The sequence below is a fragment of the Copadichromis virginalis genome, linkage group LG3 (genome assembly GCF_057382275.1).
Source record: "Copadichromis virginalis isolate Kocher_CV1m ecotype Utaka linkage group LG3, C_Virginalis_male_GT1.1, whole genome shotgun sequence".
NCBI classification, from domain to species: domain Eukaryota; kingdom Metazoa; phylum Chordata; class Actinopteri; order Cichliformes; family Cichlidae; genus Copadichromis; species Copadichromis virginalis.
Window position 1 is genome coordinate 41,276,437 of NC_140620.1, and position 25,797 is coordinate 41,302,233.

Sequence of the window (25,797 nt, forward strand, 5' to 3'; positions counted from 1 at the left end):
GCTTGGGATAAATCTGACCGCTCAGGAGGGGTGCAGGACTTAAATTCTTGCATCTATCCCGCCAGATAAACATGAATCGTATGTGTAACAGCTGATCTGAGTGATTTGTAGAAGACAACATTGTTTTACTGTCAGAACCTGATCCATGTATGCAGTAATGAACGGTGGTTAGCACTGTCGCCTCACAGTAGAAGGTCCTGTGTTCAATTCCACCATCATGCCGGGGTCTTTCTTGCATGTTCTCCCCATGTTTGCGTGGGTTCTCTCCGCTTCCCACAGTCCAAAGGCATGCAGGTAGTCATGATAGGTTAATTGGTAACACTAAATTGCCCACAGGTGCGAATGTCTTTTATGAATGCCTCGCGACGCTGCCGAGATTCATCAAAGTCACTGTTACGTGCTGTAAGATCGTCCTGCATCAGCGATTCGTTTATGGCAGCTGTAGCTCAGGTGGAAGGTTGGTGGATCGATCTCAGCCCCGGTGCATCGGAGTGTGTGCAAAGATCACAAAGCATTTAAGCGTAGATAAAATCGCTGTATTGGAGGAATGAGCTTTCTGCACTCTGTAAATGCTCAGACTTTGTCACTGTAAAAAGAAGCAACTTGTAGCCTGTAAAACAAGATGTATCCTTGTATGTGTTACGCATACAATTTGGAAAATGGGGATTTTCACCTTTCCTCCCTGTAGTCCAGCTAAGTTAGTTGAGTTCTGCTCTGTTTGATTATTATATCGGTGTTATTGAACAGTAGAACTATTTGGGGCTCAGCTCTAAACATTCAGGCTGAAGAGCTCCAGGACAGAACGAATGTTTTGGCCCCGTGCTCACAGCTTTGAGCGCATCCACCCGCTCCAATTATGAGCTCATTCTGACAGCATCACCCCTTCTGCTTCCAAACACATGAACACTTCCAGCTACAGCTATCACAGCCACATAAGGTTCAAAATAGAGCCCCTTTTTAAGGTGATAATATCAGTGCAGTCTTTGATAAATTGCTTGCTGCAGACTTTAGTAAAGCATGTTTGCGTGATTCTTTTACACACTGTCCTACAAGTGTTCCTGTTTATTTCCCTCTCACACATACGCTCTCCGCCCTCTCTGTTTCCAGCTCCGGGTGCTTGCCAGTTTTGCTTCTTGCTCTCCACCAGAGCCGGAGGTTTAGGCATCAACCTGGCCACAGCGGACACTGTCATCATCTTCGACTCGGACTGGAATCCTCATAATGACATTCAGGTGCCGTTCGGTCGGCTTTTCGTGTAAGCGAAGTGATCTCTACTTCATAAAACTTTGCCTCTTTAAAGAATTACCTCATCGCTTCCTTCGCAGGCCTTCAGTCGAGCTCACCGCATCGGACAGGCCAACAAGGTCATGATTTATCGTTTCGTAACGCGAGCCAGCGTGGAGGAGCGTATCACCCAGGTGGCCAAGAGGAAGATGATGCTGACCCACCTAGTGGTGCGCCCGGGTTTGGGATCCAAGGCAGGCTCCATGACCAAGCAGGAGCTGGATGACATCCTCAAGTTTGGGACGGAGGAGCTCTTCAAGGACGAGGGGGAAGGTGACGGCAGTTACTGTTGAATCTAAAAATAACACGTCCACGAGCTGAGCTGGATCTGTTAGTCAAATAAAACTAGGATTGTCTGTTAAATGTAATCAAGTAGGGGTTTGGCTTGGATTGGGATAGATTCTAATAGGGCATGTTTTGATAGGCTTATTCTGCTGAATTCAATTATTTTGTCAAATACACTCAGTTTAATGCCTTTCATTCTGACAGGTTTCGCCACAGGGCATTCCTGGCATGTTCTGGTGTTATTGATTAAAATAACTGACAAGAGCATTTTTACTTGTTAAAATGTGTTGGAAGAACCATAGAAACAATTGCTCGCTTTTTAACTCCACATTTGGCAGGCATGAAGAACAGTTCAGGGGATAAAGTTGAGGACGAGGGCAACGTCATTCACTATGACAGCACCGCCATCGAGAGGCTGCTGGACCGAAGCCAAGACGACACAGACGACTCGGATGTCCAGAACATGAACGAGTACCTCAGCTCCTTCAAAGTGGCCCAGTACATGGTGCGAGAAGAAGATAAGGTGAGGACACATTGAATACCCATTTATTGTATCTTTGCTTGCAAAAATGTGCAACTTGTGCAAAGGTCTGGAGTGGAGACATCGTTTTCTCCTCACATGGATGAAAAATAGAGATGAAGTGTAGCATTTCTTTGCACATACATGTTTAATGCTGCAGATCGAGGAGATTGAGCGGGAGATAATCAAACAGGAGGAGAACGTGGACCCAGATTATTGGGAGAAGCTTTTGCGGCATCACTACGAACAGCAACAAGAGGATCTGGCAAGCAAACTTGGTAAAGGAAAGAGGAACCGCAAGCCTGTCAACTACAATGATGCTGCACAGGAAGACCAAGGTAGGGGGCGAGTCTCGTGTAAGATGAAGAAACTCCACATAACAGAATGATGCTTAGGAGTAGGAAGCCCTGGATGTGAACATGGGTCCTCGTTCACGTGGACCTAAGAATGGATGTAAGATTTATTATGTTAATCTGGGGATCGAAGTAGAAAAATAATGAGGTCTCAGATTATGTGTGTGTGCTTTTTGAGTTATGACTTGCACAGTGGAAGTGAATGGGCCTGGCCTATTGACAGACCACCGTGTGCTGTTTCAGAGTGGCATGCTGACATTTCAGATAACCAGTCCGAGTACTCGGTGGGTTCTGAGGAGGAGGACGAGGACTTTGATGATCGGCCAGAAGGTAAGGAAAAGAATCGGAGGCATCAGATCGAGCAGAGCTGCTTGTGAAAGTCGAAATATATATTTTGTAGGACACGCTCTCAGGCCTGTGTTGAATTACAGCTTGAATTTGATTTAGTTGTTACAGTTCCCTGGCAGAGCAGAACAAGTTGGCTTGCCAAAAATTCAAACCAAAATGCTTCAGGCTTATCAGAAGTTTTTAACTCTTGGTTGACACGAATAACTGCCGGGTTGCAAAATGTAGAAATAAATAAAGAACATGTTTTATTGAGCGCATCTGTCTTTTTTGTAGCAAATATTCTTACGTGCGTCATTTTTGTTGCCTAATTTTTTGCACAGGACGACGGCAATCACGTCGGCAGTTGAGGAATGACAAAGATAAACCTCTGCCTCCTCTTCTGGCCAGGGTGGGAGGCAACCTTGAGGTTTGTACAGCTCTGGAACTAGTCTTACTCATTTGTTTTATTTTAAATTGTGATATTTCTGAAATCTGTCAGGCTTTTTTTTTTTAAAGCGAACTAGCATTCACGGTTATTTTTTCAGCGATCTTTAAAAACCGAATGATCCTTTATTGGAGATGGCGGCAAAGCAATTACTTCTTCAATAGCTCTGAACCTTCTAAGCTCATTCATCATCCTGATTATGATGGGCGTGATAATGATCTCCTGCACTGTTAAAGATTGGATTTAGAGTTTATTTTAGCATTATCAAAGAGTCAGACTTAAACAGAAAAGGCCCTGGGAGGTTTTAAAAACACAAAAGTGTCTGCAAGATTATGAAAAAGTTTTTCATTCTGGCATTTTCAATCAAGCTCTAGGATAATAGTAGTTCACATATATAAACTGTTCTTTCAATAGGTTCTGGGCTTTAACACACGCCAGCGCAAAGCTTTCCTGAATGCTGTAATGCGCTGGGGGATGCCATCTCAGGATGCTTTCTCTTCTCAGTGGCTTGTAAGAGACCTTAAAGGCAAGACTGAGAAAGAATTCAAGTAAGTAACAGACAGTTTATTACACGGAGGACCAAAACCCACAAAATTAAAATTATTACACATCATTTTGTAGATTCACAAGGAATTAAATGCACGAAATGCACATCTTAAAACACTCTGCAGTGCAAAGAACAATCATATCAGAAACTGACTTCTACTTTTCGCGCTCGCTATCCAGTGACAGAGATGTCACGGCTCAGTGGGTGATAATCCAATTCATCCTGTTCCAACATTGCATCATGCCATTAAACAGTCTGTTTCATTGTGAAGCTGCCAGTAATAAAAGAGCAATGAACTGGATTCGAAGCTTCGGGCGACTCACAAAAAAATCTTAAAAATATTCTTACTTTGTGTACAATTTTGTCTAAATTCTGATTGTTAACATCAGAATTCCCACTAAAAAGTTGTGTAGCTTTTTCTTTGAACTTGATAATGGCAGTTATGCACCAGGGTTAGGGGGCGACTATAACATCCTGCAGTTATAAAGGGTGTTTTTAAAGAAATGATGCATATGTAATTTGTTGGCTTTGCAGCAGATGGTGAAACAGCTGTGATGAGCTGATAAAGAGAACCAGACATAAACCTGAATGAAAGCATCAGCCCTATCCTTACCATCATTCACAAGTTAGATCCTGGCATGATGCTTGTAATAAATCCACAGCAGACCCGACCACACGTTCATGCTTTGCAGCATACTTTATTAACAGACACTATTTCCATACATGCATAATATACACATCACATGCTGCATAAAGGAATTAAACACAAAAGTGAACAGTGCTGTGAAAATAACTAGGAGAAAATACAAAATGTTATTAAGATATAATATTCAAATATGCTTTTGTTTTTTATTATGGTGGTCTTGGTCCTCCACACTATCAAGGTCAAGCTTTTAAACTTCCTCTAAGTCCAGTATGTTCATCTATCTCTGCCTTCTTCTTTCCCAGAGCTTACGTGTCTCTCTTCATGCGCCACTTGTGCGAGCCCGTCGCCGATGGAGCCGAGACGTTCGCCGATGGCGTCCCAAGAGAAGGACTGTGTCGACAGCCAGTTCTCACACGTATTGGCGTCATGTCACTCCTCAAGAAGAAGGTTAGACGAAACCTGTTGCCTTTCCTAGTTGCAGACAGATGAGGTGAATGATGCAAGTTATGACAGCTCTCATCCTCAAGAGTATTCTCTGGGGGAATCACTTTAATAACAAGATGTGTGGTTTAATATTCCAGGAAACGCAATTTGGTATGGAAAAAATACGACTGGTGTGTCTGTTTGGAGTACAATCAAACAAACTCGTGCTCTTTTAATAAGGCCCCGTCACACAAACCTAAAGATCAGGCGGCAACCATCTGTCAGCCACCGGTCACAAGGGGATAATGTGTATTCCCCAACTGAATGTAAATACGCTGAAAGACTAACGTAGAATAATTGCAACTACAAATCGTATGTAAGAAAGTTTGGATAAATATAATGATGATAAAGCACATCCAGATTTTTTTGTTTATAGGTGTTTTTGAAGAAAAGAAGAAATAGACCTCTTTCATGTGAAACGATCAATCATTACATCTCTAAATACCCTTTGATTTCTTTGCTGCTTCCACTTTCTCAGTTTATCTTAGTTTATCGAAACATCTTCTTTCCAGTTTTCAGTCCAACTTGTTTAAACGTGTACACATCCTGATCTGCTATCTGTGCCAGAGGGATTGTGTGATATACTGCCAGGCAAACAGGGCATGTAGGTGGTGTGTTTAAAGGAGGTGGTATTAGGTAAAGTGCGTGGGTGCCAAGTTTTTTATTATTTTTTTTTACTGAGTGTTTCATGTTTTGTGTTCAGATCCAGGAGTTTGAGCACATCAACGGTCGGTGGAGTCTTCCAGAGCTCAAGTCTGAGGTTAGCATAGACAAATCCTCCTCCAGGGCCTCTTCTCCTGCGGTGAAAACCGCCACGCCCACCCCAGATGCCAGCTATAACAACACACCGTGCACCTCAAAGCCAGGTAACCCAAAAACATCCAATAACAGCGGCCAGCAGAGGGCGCTCCACGTAAATAAAAGCATGGTTGATGTGTAATGTGCAAATGATTTTACGTGTATGAACAAATGCAGCGACCCCTGCTCCTGCAGAGAAGATGGAAAAGAATGGGAAGGAGGGAGAAAAGGAGGAGGACAAGGAGGACGTTGAGGCCCTTGTGGAAAAAGAGAAACTGAAGGAGAAGGACGAAAGGAAAGAGGTGGATGGCAACAAAACTGCAGACCCTACAGAGGTGGGACTTGGTCCTCAAAATGCAAATCAAAACCTGCATGCAGTACAGTGTCTTCTCAATTATTCCAATAATCTTAATATTTATGCATATTTCTGTTTTGTCAGTAAAACCTCTGACTTATTTCACAAATCTCTTATTTGTTGCACATATCCCACTTTCATTGAAAATTAAAAATTATATTTTACATGCAGGCATTGCAGTCTTAAAATTATCTATGCAATCAGTTTCACGGTATCAGCAGTTTCATGCAGTATGGTACTCAGTTTAAAGCTTAAAAGACAGAAAAACACAAAAAAAATATTCCACCACTCAAATTTTAAGACTATTAAGGCTATAGTGGCAAATGAACAGGTGGTCTGTTTATTACCTTATTATTTCTCTGATGTAGCATGTTTCCACAACAAATTGTGCAATTTTTTGTATAAATTTATTAAGCTAATTAGAAGATTTATTGTGGCCATCGAAGAGATTTCTCCCTGTGTGACCGTAGACTGTATATAAAAGATGGATATAGGACTGAAAAGCCAGTTATGGTGCATCTTAACCTGCGTTCTGTTTAACAGCCAGCAGAGGGCGACTCTTCTGGTTGCAAATGTGGGGCTTTCTCACGGGACGTTCTGCAAATATGCTCGAGAGTTGTTGGCCATATGGGATGTGACAACTTCTGGTTGCTAGGGAAACGTATCCCCTGACTGGTTGGGAGTGGTTCCCGGTGACTGCTTTGGTTGCTAGCAGATTGCCATGGTTGCTTGTAGGGACTTTTTCCTTCCAACTGTTAGCAAATGAGTTGTTTGATTGTTGGGGCTGTCTCTCTGTTAATATAGAGTCCTTCCTTACCTTACAAAATAAAGCACCTTGAGGCAACTGTTGTTCTGATTTAGTGACAAATAAATAAAACTGAATTGAATTGAACTCAACCTGTCGAGTTTGTGTCACGCTCAGTTTCTTAGAGCAGTTTACCAGTGTTTGCAGACAAGTCCATCACTTCCATTGACAGTTTTTACCACCGTGTTTGGGGAAAGCACGTTTCTCCTTAATGACTGGTAGTTGCCAACATGTCTCTAGGCCTGTGTGACTGGGGTCTTGTTTACTTGACTGTTACGATGTCCTGGGCCGCCTGGCCGGTTCTTTTCTGTGTGGAATTTGCATTTTCTCCTCATGTCTGCGTGGGCCCTCTCGGGGTAATCCGGCTTCCTCCAAGAGTCCAAAGAACTACGGGTAGTGGGGTTCGGTTTACTGGTGACTGTGAAATTTCCATAGGTTTGGATGTGACTGTGAATACTCTTGAAACCCCCTCTGTGTTAGCCGTGCAAGAGACCGGCGACCTGTAATCTGTCCATAGTGTGACCCGCTTCTCACCTTATGGCTGCTAGAATAGGCCGAACCATGACACTGAATTGGATAAGCGGGAGAAAATGGCTAGAAGGATGATCAGCATTAGAGTGAAAAAGATAATAAAGCAGGGTGTGTTTTAGGATTGTCCTGCCTTGTGATTGAGAAGTTGCACTACTCAGATTCACTCTCGTGACTTTGGTGACATCAAACTGGCTGTCTTTATATACAGTATTTACTTCTGGCGTGAAGATTTTGGCACATGACTGCAAACAAGATTATGTGATATTGCATTGTTTTATTCTCCGCAGCTTTCCTACTCCACAAAAGAAACATCGCAACATGTGTCTTCCGTTCAAAAAACTGAAAGCAAAGACGACAGCAACACGAAAGAGGACGAGAAGAAAGACACGACCGATAACCCAGCTGCCTCTACAGAGGAGAAGAAAGCACAGGAGGAGACTAAAGACGAGACTAAACACACATCTAAGCAGGATTCAGAAGTTAAAGAGGAGAAATCAGGTGAACCCAAAAAAAAGAAAAGGAAACTTGATAAGCCCAAACATTATAAGACTTTTTGTTGTATTGTGAGTTCAAGTTTGACATGCACAAACACATAAAACAGGTTTATGTGACTCAGGTCCTTTTGTTTTTGCAGAAGGAGAAAGGGTTGGGGAGGAGAAAGAGAAAGAAAAAGAAAAGCGGGAGGGAACACCTACCACAACGGAAACAACAGATGCCAAGGATAAGACCGAAGTGTCTGATGTGAAGAAAGGTGCGTGTCTGTTCAGTTCCTGGTGGTTAGACGTGTAACGGTATGCTGCAATAACAAACTAATTAACATTTTTACTGCTGTCGTTGATAGCAGAGGAGGTCAAAGGTGAAAAGGATGCTGGAAAAGAAGTCAAAGCAGCGAAGGAGGAGGCGCCGAAGGGTAACGGGAAGCCCCCGACTGAGCGACCTCGCTTCATGTTCAACATCGCAGACGGTGGCTTCACTGGTTAGTTACAGCAGATCTGGAATACAGATCCTGATTCAACCCTCATTTCTTTATTTTTTTTTTGCCTCCAGGGAGCCGGAGTTTCTTTAATTTTTTTAAAGTGGTGCTGCGCGATAGTTTTCTGAGCTTTCTGAAGGTGTTTCAAAGTTTATCTTTGGACATTGGCTGCTTTTTCACTCATTTTTAAAACAGTTCTTCTACCTTGCCATTTTCAGAGGAATGTTTTTTTTTGTTTGACCCTTAAGCTCCTTGACACTGACATATAAGTCATTAGCCCAGAGCACAAAAAGGCCCCTAAATCAAGTGATGAACCAATTTTGTGATTCAGAAAACGTAGCACAGAGCCAATTTTAAAGTATGTCTTTGCACACTTTGTCACAAAAACACAGTTTGTTCCCATTTCTTTAGTTGAATCTATAAACATAGTTTGACAGATAAAAAAAAAAGTTTTTTAGCACCAATTAGATTCTTTCCCAGAGCGTCTTTAAGAAATAGGAAAAAATCCAGCAGAGCCCTGACACAGGACCTCAGAGATACATCTGGCCCTTCAGTTGACTTGGCTCTGTTGTTCACTGAAACTTTATCAGAAATGGTCTCAGTGGAAGGGTGGAAAGAGAAGCAGCGAGAAAAAGCAGGGACATGCCAAATTACGCAAGAACTGGACTGAAAAATCAGTGAAACAGGTCTGATGGAGTGAAATGTATCATTTTTGAGCTTTGAATGTCCTTCAAGAAGCCGCACAAACTCTCGTTTTTGCTTTATACACCGTATTTCATGTAGATTTGCACGTTTTAACAAACTGCTGCAGGTATTTCCCATTTTCCTAGCAAAATCTAAAGAAATGAGGGGGGGGGGGGGGGGTCAAGGCTGTTTCACACTACTGTATATGATGTCATGCATCAACATTTCCTTCATTAGCAGCTTTATTCTCCTGTGTAAATTTTTTTTTTTTTTTTGGAAGTGTTTCAGTGGTAATCAGAAGAAACAATCAAGGAAACATGTGTGAACAAGTGTTCTGCTAAATTTCATAGGAATTTCCATAAAGCTTGTTCAAGCGTCATGCTTCCGCTCATATTTCTATGATACTTCTTTTATGAACTTCCCCAAAACTAGAACAAGATATTTAAAAAACATTGTCAGATAATAACACTTCTCTACATCTGTTGCATTTTGTCCTACGACTCTCAGTTCACTTTCTCTGTCTGAATACTGGCTTTGTGTTTGAAACACCCCCCCTGCTAATCAAGTGAAAAAGGTGTGAGGGTGAAAATATCCAGTTTGTCCAAAAACGTTGCCAAGCAGTCCAAACAACATTAAATGAACGAGCAAAACATTCCCCTTGTGTTCCAGAGCTTCAGTACAAAAGCAGCACTGAGCCAGAATTATCTCCTCCTTGATCGCGGACCCAGAAAAGCTCTGGGCGCACCGTGTAAACCCGCCTCGTGTTCTTTACCTTGTGCTCGCTTCTCTCCGCAGAGCTGCACACTCTCTGGCAGAACGAGGAGCGGGCTGCCATCTCTTCGGGGAAGATGAACGAGATCTGGCACCGCCGGCACGACTTCTGGCTGTTGGCGGGAATCGTGATGTATCCTTGATGGCAGTTGCTCAGGCGATGAACCTGGCGGGTTTATTTTTCTATCGGCCGGCAGAAGCCCAGCGTAATAAGTCAACAAGCCGGCCAGACCTCAGTAAACAGCAAGCTGTGTGTCTGCTGGACACTGATGTGGAGGGTCATTTAGTTCATGTTGCTCTCTCTATTATGGTCATTAAGGCTGTGGAGTATTCACATTAAACTCAGGTTTCATTATTCTACAAGCTGATGCTGAGGCCTGTATAGACTGAAATAGAAGTCTGCCTGAAGTCTGCTTAGAGGTGAAATTAAAATGTAAAAAAACACGCTTAGAAGAATAGCTCCATTTTGGAAGGAAACTCGCCTTTGTTTTCATTCTGTGTGAGAGTAAGATTAGAAGATGCTACTTATCTTTGTGCAATGCCATTGTTTTGTGGACTTCTATTTTAAAGCCCGAGTGTGGCATTTGGGCTGTTGCCATGTTGGTTTTGGAGCCAGAAGTGGCCGAACTTGAGCAAGAGGCTCCTGTGCAAAGTCATCAAATGAGGCTCGCTTGCTTCCAAGTAAGCTGCATCCCAATGGTGTGGTTGCATCACATGGACAGATACCAGCCGATGCGTGACGTCTATAGGAATTTAAAGGAATTGACTCACTTTTGGAGTCAGTCCTAAGTGAGATCTTAAGTTTTTAGCACTTCTGCTTTTGCTTCTTTTTTAAGCATCAAGTTTCGCTGCTTGCAGTAAAGGTCAAAAGTGGTCAATTTTTTCTGTGTGGTGCTGAAGATATTAAGAAAATAATTTACTGTTTCTTCTTCATTAACTTTAAACTAACTAAAGTAAAGAAAGGTGGATTTTTTTTTATAACTCTAGACAGAGTAAGACTTGCTTTTTCTTTGTTTCTGGCCTTCATGCTTTAAAGCTAAACCGATCAGCTGCAGCCATTAAACATCATTATCTGATTTGGGCTTTAAAGGCAATTACGTTAAGCTTCCAAAATGGCAAAGTTAGTGCTTAGCAGGTACTTATATACCACTATGCTTATCTAATTAAGCACCTTGTTTAACATTCACACTCCAATAGAGGCATCAGGGGATTCTGCATCATCTGCAAGGATGCTTTGACATGCAAAACACCAACTTTAAAGTTAGCATAGAGCCCACTCTACCTCCTGAGCCATAGCCACCGAAAAACATGGTTAGAGATGGAATGAAGGCAATCCATTAACTGCATGTGTGTTGCAGGCTACAGGGGCCACCTTTCCTCCTTTTCATACAACTCAGTATTAGGTTAGCATAGGATAGCTATAAGAAAGCAGCACAAATGATCCTATAACCTCTGATGAAACTACAGATGTTTGCAATTAAGTTTTTTCTCTTTTTCTAGTTTTTATTTTAAGCCAGGGATGTCAAACTCATTTTACACTGAGGGCCACACACAGACTACTTTGATCTTTACCACGCCGGACCAACAAACTCCACTTTCTGTCCTTGTAAAGACATTTAACTAAACATTTATTCCCTGAGATGTCTTGATATAGGAAAAAGAAAATCTCAAAATCTATGAGAATACAATTAAAATGATTAAATAATTAAAATACATAAATACAAAGATTAATGCCCTCCTTCACATTTTCCAAATCTGTCCCATGTTGTTAATACTTCTCCCCAATGCACCAAATGTCCAAAAGTGCTCCTTGTTGAGCTTCAGGGTGATGTTGTGTGCTTAGTTAGATACTTTCTATGGTCTTATTCCCAAAGTGTTGTTAACATGACCCTTGACCTCAGCGCCAGTCACGGCTACGCTCGGTGGCAGGACATCCAGAATGATCCCCAGTTCGCCATCATCAACGAGCCTTTCAAGACGCAGGCGAATAAAGGCAACTTCCTGGAAATGAAGAACAAGTTCCTGGCTCGGCGCTTCAAGGTAAGATGTGTCACGAAAACCTTCACTTCTTGCGTTCAACATTAGACTCGCACATTTTATAAATGTCAGTTTCCTCCAAGCTCTCAAAGGTCTCACATGTTGAATACAAATTCATACCACGTATGCGGGAACGTGGTGTGCCGTGAACACGACAGCGGATGGTTTCAGTCGCTATAAAAAGCCTTGCGGTCCAGTGTTTTCGATCACTTGACTCGGTTGATGGTCGGATGACAGATGCCCCTAGACCCACATATTAGCTGAATGGTATTGCTGACCGCTGCATTTCTGGAAGAGCTCTCATCCTGTTTTTGAGCGGCGCACATGTTTCAGATCCTGCACTCAACATCCTCATTTACTGCATCGCATCGCTTTTTCTGCCTCAGCCTCGTCGTTTCTCATTTATTTTCTCGCTAAATTATTGTAGGCTTTCATGGGGGGTAAACCTGCCATCGAGAATGCACAGGACAGCAGAAAATAAAACGATTTCTCATCACGCTGTCTTAGTTGTAATTGGTTGTGTAACACGACAGCTTTTGCAATGCATTTACTACAAATAACTCCCTTTACCAGGACCCACACACAGATACCCATACACACATAAAGTGCATTTACTCACGAAGCTGGATTAATCATGAGAGGCCTTTATTATTAGTATGCCAACTAAGACATTGTTAAAAAAAAAACATAAGAATTTGTACGAAAATTGAGAAGATTTGTAGATTTCAGTATAAATAGAGCCAAGGTCATCTGTTTTGTCAGTTTTCTTATTGGCTAAGTGTGACGCTGGTTTATTAATTCACTGTTTTTAATTAACCACTGTCTGAATTATTAATTACGCTGCATTATTAAGAATGTAATAAGGACTTTGTGTCACATCTTATTATTAGCAGTATTTTTTCAATCAGGTGTGTGGTTATATACTTACTGTCAAATTACGCCAGTAAGTATAATGTGCTGATTCATTCAGTGTTTTCTCATCATTATCAGTCTTGATAGACTTTTCTCGTTTGATCTGGACACACTTTGTGTGATTATAGATAACTTTTGTTTAAGGATATTTATATCATACCTTTAAAACAAACATGGTGTTTTAAATTACAAATAAATGTATTTTTATGTATTTTTTATGTTTAGAAACATATTTTGTTGAGTGTTGATGGCACATTGTTAATCGCAGCATTTCCACCATTAGGACAGGATGCAGTGTGTTCACCCTGATTAAGTTTTCCATTAATAAATTGGTTGATTGGTTTAAAAATGTGAAAAAAGTCCCTCTCAATTACCCATGTGGGACCTTCCTTAGAGCCCGACCGATATTGGTACCGATATTTGGTGAGTTAAAAGTCTGATATTCCAATATATATCTGCTGATTTTTTTTTTCCTTTTAGAGTTGAAAAATATAAACAGATTTCCCAAATATTTGTTATGTATAGTTACTTATTTACTGATTCACTGCCAGTTTCTGTTTGGCTCAGTTGCTCATTGATTGCAGCTTAACAGATACATGGGTTGCCAGTAGTGAAGCTGCAAAGTGCTCTCTAAAGGAAAAGCTATGCAACACCAACACTCGTAGTCTTTGTATCATCTAGCTCAAAGCTCAAAGAGTTGGGAGTTCATCTTGTAATCGGAAGGTTGCCGGTTCGAGCCCCGGCTCGGACAGTCTCGGTCGTTGTGTCCTTGGGCAAGACACTTCACCTGCTGCCTACTGGTGTTGGCCAGAGGGGCCGATGGCGCGATATGGCAGGCTCGCTTCTGTCAGTCTGCCCCAGGGCAGCTGTGGCTACAACTGTAGCTGCCTCTACCAGTGTGTGAATGTGAGAGTGAATGAATAGTGCCTAGAAAAGCGCTATATAAATGCAATCCATTATCTATTCTCTCCTTTTTAAATGTGCATTTATTTGCCATTATAAATGCCTTTTATAACGGCAGATAATATCAGCCTGCTGATAAACTGGTCCAGCTGCGATCTCGACAGTGCCAGTTTGACCCAACAACAGTCCAACCCTCAAAATTACTTACATTAAATTAAGATTGTGATTTATAAATAAATAATGGAAGCAAATCTTTACATTTTTTTTATACACAAAAACTTAAACAAGCAGTTTTTCCTCAGGTACTAGATCTGCTTCAGCCGTACTTTTACGGCCTGTTGTGTTGATTTTATAACCAAACTTTAGATTTTAAAAACTTTTTATATGATTTTTTAAATTATTTAAAGCTCCATTTAAGATAAACATACGATAAATGTAATAAAATGCACATATGGAACAAGAGTATAGAAGTTACTAACTTTAACTGAATACAGTGACGGTATCTAAATTGTAGCTGTGGTACATTATTAAAATCCAGACTGGGAGTGGAACTATTGTGTAAGTTACGCAACAAGAGAGCCCTGGAGGCTTTGCAGACCAACTGAAGTGGCAAATTTTAGCGCTCTGTAATGTTTTTGTAACTTGATATCTGTGTTGAAGTGCACTTCATCACCGCGCTGTCATTTTGGAGCCTAGAGTGTGCAGGAAGGCCCAGAATACAGTGCAAACCACAATCAGTACAACTCTTAAATCACTTTTTTTTTTAAATTACATGGTTTTTTTTAATCATAGCAAAGCACATATACATGTTGCGGTTTCAGTGACCTCGGATTCATAAACAGTCCTTTCTCTGCTCTTTCTCCATTGACCTCCTCCCGATCCATCATCCTCCAGCTGTTGGAGCAGGCGCTGGTGATAGAGGAGCAGTTGCGGCGGGCAGCTTATCTAAACATGACCCAGGATCCCAGCCACCCGGCCATGGCGCTCAATGCACGCTTTGCAGAGGTGGAGTGCCTGGCGGAGTCACACCAGCACCTCAGCAAGGAGTCCCTGGCGGGAAACAAGCCAGCCAACGCTGTCCTGCACAAAGGTCAGGAGCGATCGGATGAAAGGCACCGAGAGTTGCGACGAAATTGCTTCGTGTTGTTCAGCGAACAAAATCTAACACAAACGTTTGCGTCGGGGAAGCAGATCTGCGCAGAGGCACGCAGACGGATTCAGAGAAAGCAGGGAAGATTGTCAGGCAGATAATCAGAGGGGGATAAAAGATCGGCGTATCTCGCAGCAGCTGTTGTGCAATCTTTTCCTGCTGAGTTGACCGTATCGCTCTGCCTGGAGCTGACTTCAAAAAAACGGCAGGCAGATAAGCTTACACAATGATAAGTGATAGCTCCAAACATTTCCTCGCTGGCTCCTTTGCAAGCCCGTCCATGTTTATATCGCGCTGTCGACAGAATAACACGCTCAGCACACTGCTGGTCTTGTTCTCGTCTCGTACGTCTTAACAGACCCGAACGCAATGAAGGCGAAAACCTTTTTTTTTTTTTTTTATCAGCACCGCTGCGGACGGTGATTAATTACTTGTTAGGGTGCGATGACAGAGAGGGCAGATACCGGAGGATGGGAACTGTAATCTCTTACAAAAACAGCATCAACAATGTGCTATTTAAACATTTATTCTCAGCATTTGAGGAAAGAAAAGCAACAGCTTGTTGAAATAAAGCTGCTTAAGCAGACTATTTATGGTCTTGACCTTCATAGCACAGAAGCAGCCTCGGATGTGAAACACCTGAACTGCCACCTTCCAAAAAAAGCACATTTCTTCATATTAATTGAAGATTTTGAGCAAACGAAATAAAAATGAGAAGCTGAAGCACCTGGTCGGTGGCTCTTCTTATTGTGGTCTTCTTATTGTTGTTGTCATTGCAGTGTTGAACCAGTTGGAGGAGCTGCTGAGCGACATGAAGGCCGACGTGACTCGGCTACCGGCCACGCTGTCCAGAGTCCCACCCATCGCCGCCCGCCTGCAGATGTCAGAGAGGAGCATCCTCAGCCGACTGGCCAGCAAGGGCACAGAGACGCACACATCCCCGGTCAGCACATCAGGCTGCCTCTAAATACAGCACACACACACACACAAACGCTGACAGGTTGAAACCTGCTTGAGCTTTGCCAGCCCTCAGTGGAAAAATAATAGATGGAAGACATCCAATGAAAACATAGAGCCCATTATCCTCACCCACCTGCACTTTTTAACTCCCCAGCTGCTTACTCGGCACTTTTTATTTTGGTCACATTGCACGACTCAAAAGGGGGTTCGTTTTATTTTATGATTTTCCTAAAATCACCACGTGCAGAATTTCTAAAGAAAACCTTTTTTTTTGTCTTTCCCACGGTCTCTCTCCACAGCCCATACCTCCAGGACCCTACGCAACCCCTCAGAACTACGGAGCCCCCTTCACACCCGCGCCCCCGAGCGCCCTACACATGGGAGGGGCCAATTACAGTCAGATGCCACCCGGATCATTCATATCAGGTCAGTGTTTGAGGCGCCGCTGACACTGTAGCAGCTGTAAAGCACCAAAGTGTGTACTTAATATGACAGTAAGAAAGAAAAAAAAAAGCTTTGTCAGCAGAAAATGCAGTTTGTGGACGTATGAGAGACAAACAGGTGAGTTACTGAGTGATAATCGAACATCTCGAGGCATTAGGGCTTCAGTAATTATAGCACAGAAGAAGAAGCTTGTTTGATCTGTCTGACACTTGGCAAGCTGATGACTTTTACTCAGATTTATGCTTCTCTGCGGAGGTGTTGTTGCTGTGTCAGTGCAGCTCTGCCTCTGGCTCAGGAACTGATTCTTATCACAGCACGTGATTTAAGGATGTTTAAGGACAAAGCAGCGCCGCAGCGTCAGTTTAAGGGTTCTTTAGAGTCATTTTGTGCATTAAATCTGTATCTGAAGTGGCCGTAGTCATGTTTGTTTTTGTTTTTCGTTAACGTGCTGATAATTGACAGCGGTGGAGAATGTTTTGCTGGCTCAGGCGCAACATTCAGTTTGTCTTAGTAATTTCCCATCGATTTTTCCACATAAAAATTCAGTCTGCTCATCGGGAGGAGCTCTCATCAACCTGTGGGAAGCCGTGGTGCTGTTTTTAAATTTTTTATTTCTGGGTCTGGATCCAGTCTGAGAAAATTACTCTGGTGATGTCAAAGGGATCATTGTGGTCGGGGTTGTGCAAATTCACACTTCGCACAGGTTTAAAATGAGCTCAGAGTTTATGGTCGCAGGTAACTCATTGCTGTTGAGCTTCTCTCAGTTTATCATTTTCAGTCTCTTCCTGCCGCTCCGAGCTGCTCCGAGTCATTGTCTGAATGAATGACTGCAAATGCTGCCTTACAATCACAGACAGTCATCTTTTAAAAGCCAAGAAAAACAACCACCGTGCAGTTTTTTTCCACGTCTCATGAAGCAGAACTCAAAACAAATCTGTTAACCAGTGTCATTTGTAAACAGATCTGTTCGCTCTGGTGGCTCCTTTTGTGTTTTTTACCTTACTTACTCATAATTTTCTTGTTATCAGCAGTCGCACGCTGATATTTCTCAAGACTCCACCTTGGTTTCAAATTCTAAATTCTGTTCACGATGTGGCCAAAGTTCTGCTTTTGTTTTCAGGCTCGGAGCAGGCACCGTTTGCAAAATCTACAGATTTGTAAAAACGTGCCAACGAGCTGTATTGAGCGCACACACTTTACGGCGTCTAGTTACTCAGTCATGCCAAACATTCACTGAAAACTTTAGTGCACTTTTATACACCAGCTGCTCTTGGCCTGAGGAGAGCTGATTTAATGCCAGGTTCAGACTACATGATAACGCTGCGATCGTGGGCCGATCCAGACGATGTGGGCCGTCTGTTCGCCTACGGACTAAAACCGAGGCTCCATGCCTGACAGCCTCCTGTAGTGTCGCTCTAGCATGTTAAAAATGTGTTGGTGTCATCCACGACGGTTCCCTTCGGTTCAGATTGCTTTTTCCAGCTGTCGAGATATTTTTTTCTACCGCTGAGTTCTGTACAGCTGTAATCATGACAATGCAAAAGAGGAATTATGTTGCCTGTGTGGTCAGAACTCAATATTATAATGACTGCTTCAGCTGCCATCTTCTGTTCCTTTTCCTTTCCTTGCTATCCTGGAAATTACAAGCTAGCACCTCTTTACACACATGTTTTGATGGATGACAAGCGTGACTCAGCGGGTGCAGTCTGTCATGTCTGTCAGTCATAAAGTGGCAGGATTTTATGCCTCTGTGTAATCTGACACAGCGATCAGCGTGACAGACAACTATCTTTTAGTCTCAGCTCGCTTCAAAATAGAAAGCAAAGAGAAAGTGCTTTCAAGAGTTCTTGAAAGCTATAGTAATTAACCAGGCATGAAGGGTATAATGAAAAGATGGTACTGTGTTGCATTATGGGAAGTGCTTCACCCATGCTACTGATTACTAGTGGCTAAATCTCAGAATCTGCTGCAACAGTTTTTAGCGTTCTTATTTTTGCTAAACTGCATCACTAACTGGGTTTAGTCCTTACGCTACAGTCACACTGAGGAATGAATGGTTGTAATTGCTTTCAGTCTTGTTGCCTTTCAAATAGCTGCTTCAAAGATGGGAACCTGGGCTTTTGCTACTTGCAGTCAGTTGCTATCCTCAGAGAAACTTTAGTGAGTCGGGCAGCAATAAAACAGAAAGAAAACCAAATCAGTTTGCATTGGTTTGTGATTAAATTGGATTAAGTTGACAGTTACATTCAACCTGTTTGTGATAATATGATCATTAACGGTGGAAACAGTGAACATTGCAAATCTGTTGCAGTCTGCATACTCAGAAATTCACATTAACTACTGACATCCAAAGAGAAATTCAGACATTTCTCCACAGATAGTGACATAGTTACTGCAGAACAGCAGTTTAACTGTAAAATATCACAGGTGCTCAGAAAGGCTTTCTTTTATATAGGAATATAAGTACTATGCAGATGCGTTGAGTCAAGTCCCCTATTGCAAAGAGATGCATTGCACACGAGTTGAGCTTATCAGTGCAGACTGACTCAGGTTGATGTCTTGCTGGCTAACCTCCAATCTGTTGTTTGGAGACAGGTTGCCTCCAACCAGGCATCCTGTGCAATCGACTTCAAACTGAAAGTTGTTGCCCTGAGGTTAGTCTGTTGGTAGTTGCTTCTACTTCTAACGAGTTTCCAGATGTGAAAAAAAAAATAAAATCCAATCACCGGGCAACCGCTGACTTTTCCTAGGCTCAAGGAGGTTGCTGTCATATTTTTTTCTCTAGCGTGACTGAGCCATTCATTTTCACTGTTTAATGTCCTCCTTGTTTTTATACCATCTGCTCTGGCAAAAGAAACCTGTGAGAAAACAGAAGCAGACAAATCCCACCGGTCACACTTTTTATAGTTTCATATTTGAAAGGGTGCGCGCCAACTCCAGCCTCCGAGACACCCCGACGGAGAAGCCCAGATCTGGCCGCAGAGATCAGAACTTGATTACTTGGCAACGTGCGCCGTTGATGGACAAAACCGGTCCAAAGTGCTGCTCCTATTTTTAAAGATGTCATTTAAGGAATTCCAGCTATATATGGTTATGTTGTTGTGGAAAAAGATTAGGCAAAAGAAAATGGAAAAATATTGCAGAGGCCTCGCTGAAATGAGCGTGCCTGGGGAATCGGGTATTTCAGGATGTCTTTGCATTACGCGTAGATTTCGGATCATTGCTCGAGTCTTGGGTTTCATTTTAATGCCGTGTCGTGTGACTGAAAGAGCTACCTGATGGCTTCTAAAGCAGCGCCCTTTTAGGCACTCTGAACAGTCACTTTATCTCCCCCCTCACCCCTAAGCAGGTTTAGTTGTGAAACCTTAAAAATCCAGAAAGGAGTCCGTATCGGAAAAAACCATCTGCAGCAGAGCTTTCTGATGTGGCTGCCAGATAGACACCTGAAATAGACATTACCCAAATCAAACACGAGCGTGCTGCGCTGCTATATTAAGGCGTTCTCATCTCTTAACATGTCCGGCCTCGAAACCTCAATACTCAGCTCAGCACTTATGGGATCTAATGACACATTGTGCAACGATAAAGCACAGCCGGAGCGCTATCAAACCTGCCCCAAGGAGCCTGTTTATTTTCTCTTCTTGGGTCCTGCCGTGGCTCTAATTACTTATTGAGTTAAGGGCTTAAGAGTTAAAAAAGCAGAGAAAAAGAAAAATCTATTTTATTTTGACTTCTTGTCCAGCTCTCCTCGTCTGCAGTCTGTCAGGGCTCGCTGGCAGTTTTTCCAGAATGTATTTTCTCGTAATTAGTTTGGTAACAGCATGTGCTCTCCAGACGCGCTCTCTGCTCTGCATGTGCATTCGTGTTTGGAGATGTTTAGATAGCGGCGATGTGGCAGAGATAACTGGTAAAACCTGATATTCCCCAATAGCTTTAGCTCTAAAAACCGCAATAGCCAGCTTTCTCTCTCTCTCTCTCCAAGTGCTTCTCCTGTCCCTCTCGCTCGGTGTATCTTGATTTTTTTTTTTTTTTTTTGTAATTGCAGACTGAGACATCTGTCAAAAGCATTGCTTTTTCGAGAGCCAGGGCCTATCTCTGAAAATGTCATTATGCTCAGGCTGTCTGGGTTCGGCCCGTGCCAAGAAAACATTCGGACTTTCTACCAAGGTATTTTGAGAGGGACCAAAGCCGCACGAGTTTGGTTGTTTAAACCTCGTGTTGTGACTTGTGAACTGGCAGAGGGCTGGGCCGAGCACCGGCTGCTTCAGAAATAGTCACACGCGTGCTGTGTTGCTTCGTGGGGGTTTTTTTTGCTCACCGGGGGCCTTTTCGTGGCGAGACTGCAGCTGAAGCTGAGCGTGGGCCTGGGGGCTGCAGTCTCGAGCACCGCAGCGGGGCACAAGCATGCAGCAAATGAGACCACATTTACGGTCTTGATTGGGGTTGCGCTGCGTCGTGACCTTTTTAGATTGAGCCCGAAAGGGGGAGGGGGGGAGGGAAAAAAAGTGAGCTGGAGAAATGGACGGAGTTAAAATAACAATTCTCTGATTCTGCGACCCCCCCCCCTCCATTAACAGCGCACTTCCCCAAGAGAAGCTCCCACACTTGAGTACACAAAACATGTCCAAAAATACTCGGGCTGTGGCACTTTAAGTGCACATCTACTACTTTAGCTGCACTCTGTGAACCGCGCAACAAAACGTAACAATGCTCTGACGAAGGATTGTTTGGTGATGTCTCACACGTGGCAGTCTGTCAGCATTTGCACAATAACTCGAGTTGCATTCTGGAGAGCCTGTTTCTGCCATCAGGACGCTACACATCTGTGCTAGAAGGAGTCCCACACATTAGACCAGACTTCATCCTTTAGAGGCGTAAACATTAAACAGATGGAGTGGAGCACGCGTGTCTGCAAGTACCCATCCTGCTAAAGTGTCCTTGAGCAGGACACTGAACCTCAGCTCCCCCCACCCCTCCACCACTCCAGCTTCGGTAGCTCTCCCCTGACCTCCGACCTCCCCCCCCACAGAGAGGAGGGAGGCAAACTAAAAGAGCAAATCCCTACAGGGACCAGTTAAGTGTCACATTATCCTTCTCCCCTCTCCAAGCCTCCACTACAGTCTGCCGCTTGTCTGCCCCCACAGAAGCCGCCGCCGCTGCTGGGGCCACCGGGGGAGCTGCTGGTGGAGCCACCGGAGGGCCAACCGCTGCCAGCGTTTGCCAGAAGACCAAGGAGCACGATGTGGTGCAGCGGCAGCGTGTGGTGGACCTTTGGAAGGACGGAAAGTCAGAGGGGGCCATCGGGCAGGAGCTGAGGATGCCTAAATCCACGGTGCACAGCATCATCGTCAAGTACCGCCTCAGCAACACAGTGGAGAACCTGCCGCGCAACGGGCGACCAAAGAAACCCTGAGGGGCAAAAGCGGGGAGGTGAACACTAAAACAATAAAAACAGGGCGACGTTTGGATGGAAAAACAATCGTGGAATGTAACAAAAATGAGACGAGAAGCCGAATGCATGAGAGCGTTTCCAAAAAGGATCCAAGGATAGAGCACTTTGACACAGCTGGAATGTGAGGGATATAAAGGGAGAAGAAAAGATCGCTGGATGGATTGAATAAGGATGGGAGGCAGAAAGGAAAAAAACACAAAACAAGCGGACATGAAATGTGAAAAGAAAAGTAGCGGCGGCACTTTGATCCACTAAAGAAAACAAGCAATCAACTGCATAAGGAGTGAGTCCAAAATAACAAGGGAGAGGTGAAAATCTGGCCTTGAGATCAAGCACTAATGATGCCCGGGGGGTGGTGGGGGTGGTGGGGGCAGAGACAAAAAGAGAGAGTACTTATCTGGAACAAACGAACCTTACTTTGAAGGCCTTGGCCAAAAAGAATGGGGGTGGGATTGGGAAAGCTGCTTAATGCAATCACAGGATTTCAAAAACTCTAAATTAGACGCCGAATAAAAAGAAAAAACAATGCAACAAAAGAGGATCTTTTTTTCGTTTAATTCCTCCCTATACAGACTTCTTTAGCTCTTCTATTTCTCCCTCTGAGACAAGAAAAAGATTTCCCTCCGGATCAATTTTTCATTCGCTGGCTGGCTGAACAAGGCTGTCCCCTCGATCTGACCCCGTACTCCCTCATTCCTCCGCAGTCTTCAACTCCTCCGTCTCTCTTTCTCAGTCGAACACGCTCAGATATGCATATATATTACAAGCTCTGGAACTCGCACACAACCTGTAAAACCTGCAAACAAGTGAATTTATCTGCTGAGTATAGGCAGATGAAACCCAAACTCAAAATAGAGCGAGCGAGATAAAGTGGACCGAGATTATCTTGCAAAGAAAAAACAACAAAATCGAGGGGCGAAAGTTTAAAAAAAGAAGAAGAAAAAAGTTTTCTAAGTATAAAACACGACTTCCCATGGACTCTCTTGCCCTCTCTCGCATTCCTGAGTCCAAACAAGAAGCATAGATGTAAAAACTGAGACGATGCCTTTGTCCAGCGGTTGGCAGCTCTAACCCAAACTGATGGACAGCAAAGACATGTACTGTATTAGAAAGCATACTTACTGTTGCACCCGTTTTCTTTGGGGGGGAGTGGGGGGGTCACTTGAAAGGGAATATCACTCTAATGAAGTACTTACATTTCCTGTTTTTAAGCCTAATCACTGAAAAATACAAAAGATCATAATTTATGAGCGGCTCTTCCCAAAAGATGAAGACTGTAATCTGTCATCGAAGAAAAAAGGGAGACTCTCTTTGAAGGCGTTTTTTTCTTTTTTTGTTCTTTGAGTTTCCTCGCTGTGACAGCGTGATGGATTCCACGCTGGAAAATGTCCCCTGAACCCTGAGAAAATAAAACATTCTGGACCGTGTCATCGTTTTTCCAGCTTGGTGTGCGCGCTGTGTGGCGTCCTAGAGATGAACCATTCTGCCTCGTATCTAAAGGGAAAAAGCAATGAATTTGGATTGCTTTCAGCTAAAACTGAATGGTATTTCCCTTTGAGTTTAAAGGACTTAATGACCGGAGAAGTGTGGTAGCAGTGCGGCCTGCAATGAGAATGTCGTGCATGTCTGTAGGTTAAGAAATGAGTGTGAATGTGTGTGATTTGTGCCAACTGTTTGACATGCCTGTTTGATGTCAGTACGACTTTGGATAGCTTACTAGAAATATTAAAGTATTTTGTTCAAATATGTTTTTCTGCTCTTAGAAAATAAGCTAAACATCTTAGATCAGTCAGTATATACCTTAAAGTCTGTTATCCTGATTGCAATTCAGTCTAAAATAAGCAAAACTATGACTTGAAGCTCTCGTTGGTATTTTCTATCTAAAGAAAAGATGGCATTAATATGTTGTACGTGTGAAGTGCACACATATCGTCCGGCTCAGCAGTCGGGAGTATTTTAGCACCTTTCGGTTTAGCTCTGTTTTGGTTCAGTGACTGCTCTCAAGACTGTTTCCAGCTGCAGGCAGCTGTTTTCAGAGAAAATAAATACAATATATGCATCCTGCCCATCCCCGGGAGCAGCGAGTGATCGTGGTGGAACAGAGCTAAAATGACAGAATAGTGCACTTACAGTGTCTTCACCACTGAGGGACATTTTCCATAATTTCACAACGTTGTAGCTCAAGACTTCATGTTTACAGGAGTGGATGCATTTTAAAGCTAATAAAACAGCTAAGCTATCGTTAGTCATGAGCTGATTTTTATGAGACTGCATTTTAGGAAACATGTTCCTCCGGGTGCCTGACTGATATATAGGATCAACACCGATACTAATGTCTGTGATGTAAAAATCCGATATATCGGCTGATTTATTTATTTATTTTCAGACACACGAAACATGAACAGGTTTCACTCGCACTAGTTATTCATTTACGCTCTGCCCGAAGTCTGCTCAGATCCGCTGGTTGTTGTTTGTAGCGTTCTGAAAACCTATCCGGTCGTTAAGTCTGACATCACTAGCCGTGTCTGGGCCTAAACTCCGCTGCAGGTCCATATATCAAACGATCACTATGGCATTACTGAGAGTTGAAAAACTGTCTAAAGTCTTTCATCTTTAATAAAACGATCAGCGTTCTGCTCTACCAGGTGTAACAATTGAGTTTAACATCCAGGCATCCATGAAAATGGAATTTATGACATTTAACGGAGTTAGAAGTTAGCAGGAAGTTAGCTCGCTAGCTTCTATCTAAATACAATATAGCATGTCCTGACTGCGGGGTTTTGGAAACAAATTAAAACGTACAGCTCTGTTATCACTTCCAACATAAATGAAGACAGAAAGCTAAACAGCAGTGACGTTTGTAGGGTTACTGAAGTTTGGCTTGCTGGTATATAATGATGTGCTACGTGACCGCTAGCGACACAGCTATGTTAGCATAATATAAACAAGCTAGCTTTTTTTTCCACTCGATAAAAGTTAACGTGAGTGTTCTCGGTGGTCAGGAACAAATGTAATTGCATGGCAGGATGCTGTAAAAGGACCAAACTTCAGCCAGGACAACAACTGAGATAATCCATCCACAATACGAGGTTAGTCATTCATATACTGGGCTGGGCTGTAGTTACATCCTAAGGTTTTAAAAACTGAGCTTAAATAAATGATTAGCGGTAATAAAAGCCGAGTGAGGTCAACAGGGATCACTGACTGTTTTAGGAGCTTTTTGAGATCAAATAGAAGAAAATACATAACATTAAACATGTTAACAACACAAAAGCCATATTAAACGCAGACTACTTTAGGCCCGGAAGTAGGATTCGTCACGTCATCACTTAACGACCGGATTGCCAAAAGGGATGTTGCAGAAGGCCCTCTGGTGGGAAAACTATGCAACGTCAGTGATGGCTAATGATGGTTCTTCCATTTCTTTTTTAAAATTTATCAGCCGTTATAAATGTCGATATCGTTCGATTGTCAATTAGCTAATATCGGCTGATGATATCTTAACACAGATTGCGCCCGTGAGCAGCTGAAGCCTGCTCACATGTGGTTAATCATTAAACTCTGGACAAGCAAACTACAAATGAAGGCCAGAAAGCTTCCAGTATCAAATATCTTCTACCTTGGAAAGAGTCTACATCTTAACACAAATATGTGTTTGGAGACATTAGGCTGCTGTCTGTATTAGTAGTCAGATAACATGGCAGTCACATTCATTTGAATGGACTGATTCTTATATAGCACTTTTCTGCTCTACTTGTATTCACACAACCTCTTTTTTGTACATCTAAGCGCTTTGTAGCCGACATATTTACATTCTGATGACTACATCAGGAGCAACTTGAGGTTCAGTATTTTGCCCGAGGAATCGAACCAACAGCTTTCCCATTAGTAGATGATCTGCTCTACCTCCTTGTCACAGCCACCTGAGGGAGGTTTAGAAATTATTTGTGAGGCTTCAGGTATTAGTAAGACTGAGAATAGAAAAAGATTCAGGGTCACGAAGGATACGTAAAGAATAATTTACCAATATGTTTTTTGGGGGATAATCTTTATTTCCTGACAATTTTCTGGAGTGGGGATGTCCTTTCTCTAGCCTATAAATAAAACCACTCACAGTTTCAGAGCTCGATTT

At 42.8% G+C, this 25,797-nt stretch overlaps 1 protein-coding gene across 5 annotated transcripts in view; it reads left to right on the top strand.

The window, feature by feature from the left end:
• The window catches only part of chd3 (chromodomain helicase DNA binding protein 3), a 62,374-nt gene that overhangs the window by 27,282 nt on the left and 9,295 nt on the right, over positions 1–25,797 (top strand). For 2 of the 5 annotated variants that reach the window (XM_085451150.1, XM_085451149.1), the window contains 19 exons: positions 1,108–1,232; positions 1,326–1,557; positions 1,908–2,092; positions 2,250–2,427; positions 2,686–2,772; positions 3,111–3,196; positions 3,629–3,762; positions 4,710–4,854; positions 5,594–5,756; positions 5,866–6,023; positions 7,667–7,877; positions 8,014–8,130; positions 8,221–8,355; positions 9,832–9,940; positions 11,715–11,847; positions 14,554–14,749; positions 15,589–15,752; positions 16,069–16,195; positions 21,358–22,807. In XM_085451150.1, the coding sequence (XP_085307276.1) occupies positions 1,108–1,232; positions 1,326–1,557; positions 1,908–2,092; positions 2,250–2,427; positions 2,686–2,772; positions 3,111–3,196; positions 3,629–3,762; positions 4,710–4,854; positions 5,594–5,756; positions 5,866–6,023; positions 7,667–7,877; positions 8,014–8,130; positions 8,221–8,355; positions 9,832–9,940; positions 11,715–11,847; positions 14,554–14,749; positions 15,589–15,752; positions 16,069–16,195; positions 21,358–21,626 (2,954 nt within the window). In that variant the 3' untranslated portion in view covers positions 21,627–22,807. Of the gene's footprint in view, positions 1–1,107; positions 1,233–1,325; positions 1,558–1,907; positions 2,093–2,249; positions 2,428–2,685; positions 2,773–3,110; positions 3,197–3,628; positions 3,763–4,709; positions 4,855–5,593; positions 5,757–5,865; positions 6,024–7,666; positions 7,878–8,013; positions 8,131–8,220; positions 8,356–9,831; positions 9,941–11,714; positions 11,848–14,553; positions 14,750–15,588; positions 15,753–16,068; positions 16,196–21,357; positions 22,808–25,797 lie in introns of those variants that run through there. The other 3 variants (XM_085451151.1, XM_085451152.1, XM_085451153.1) reach the window with 3 other exon arrangements.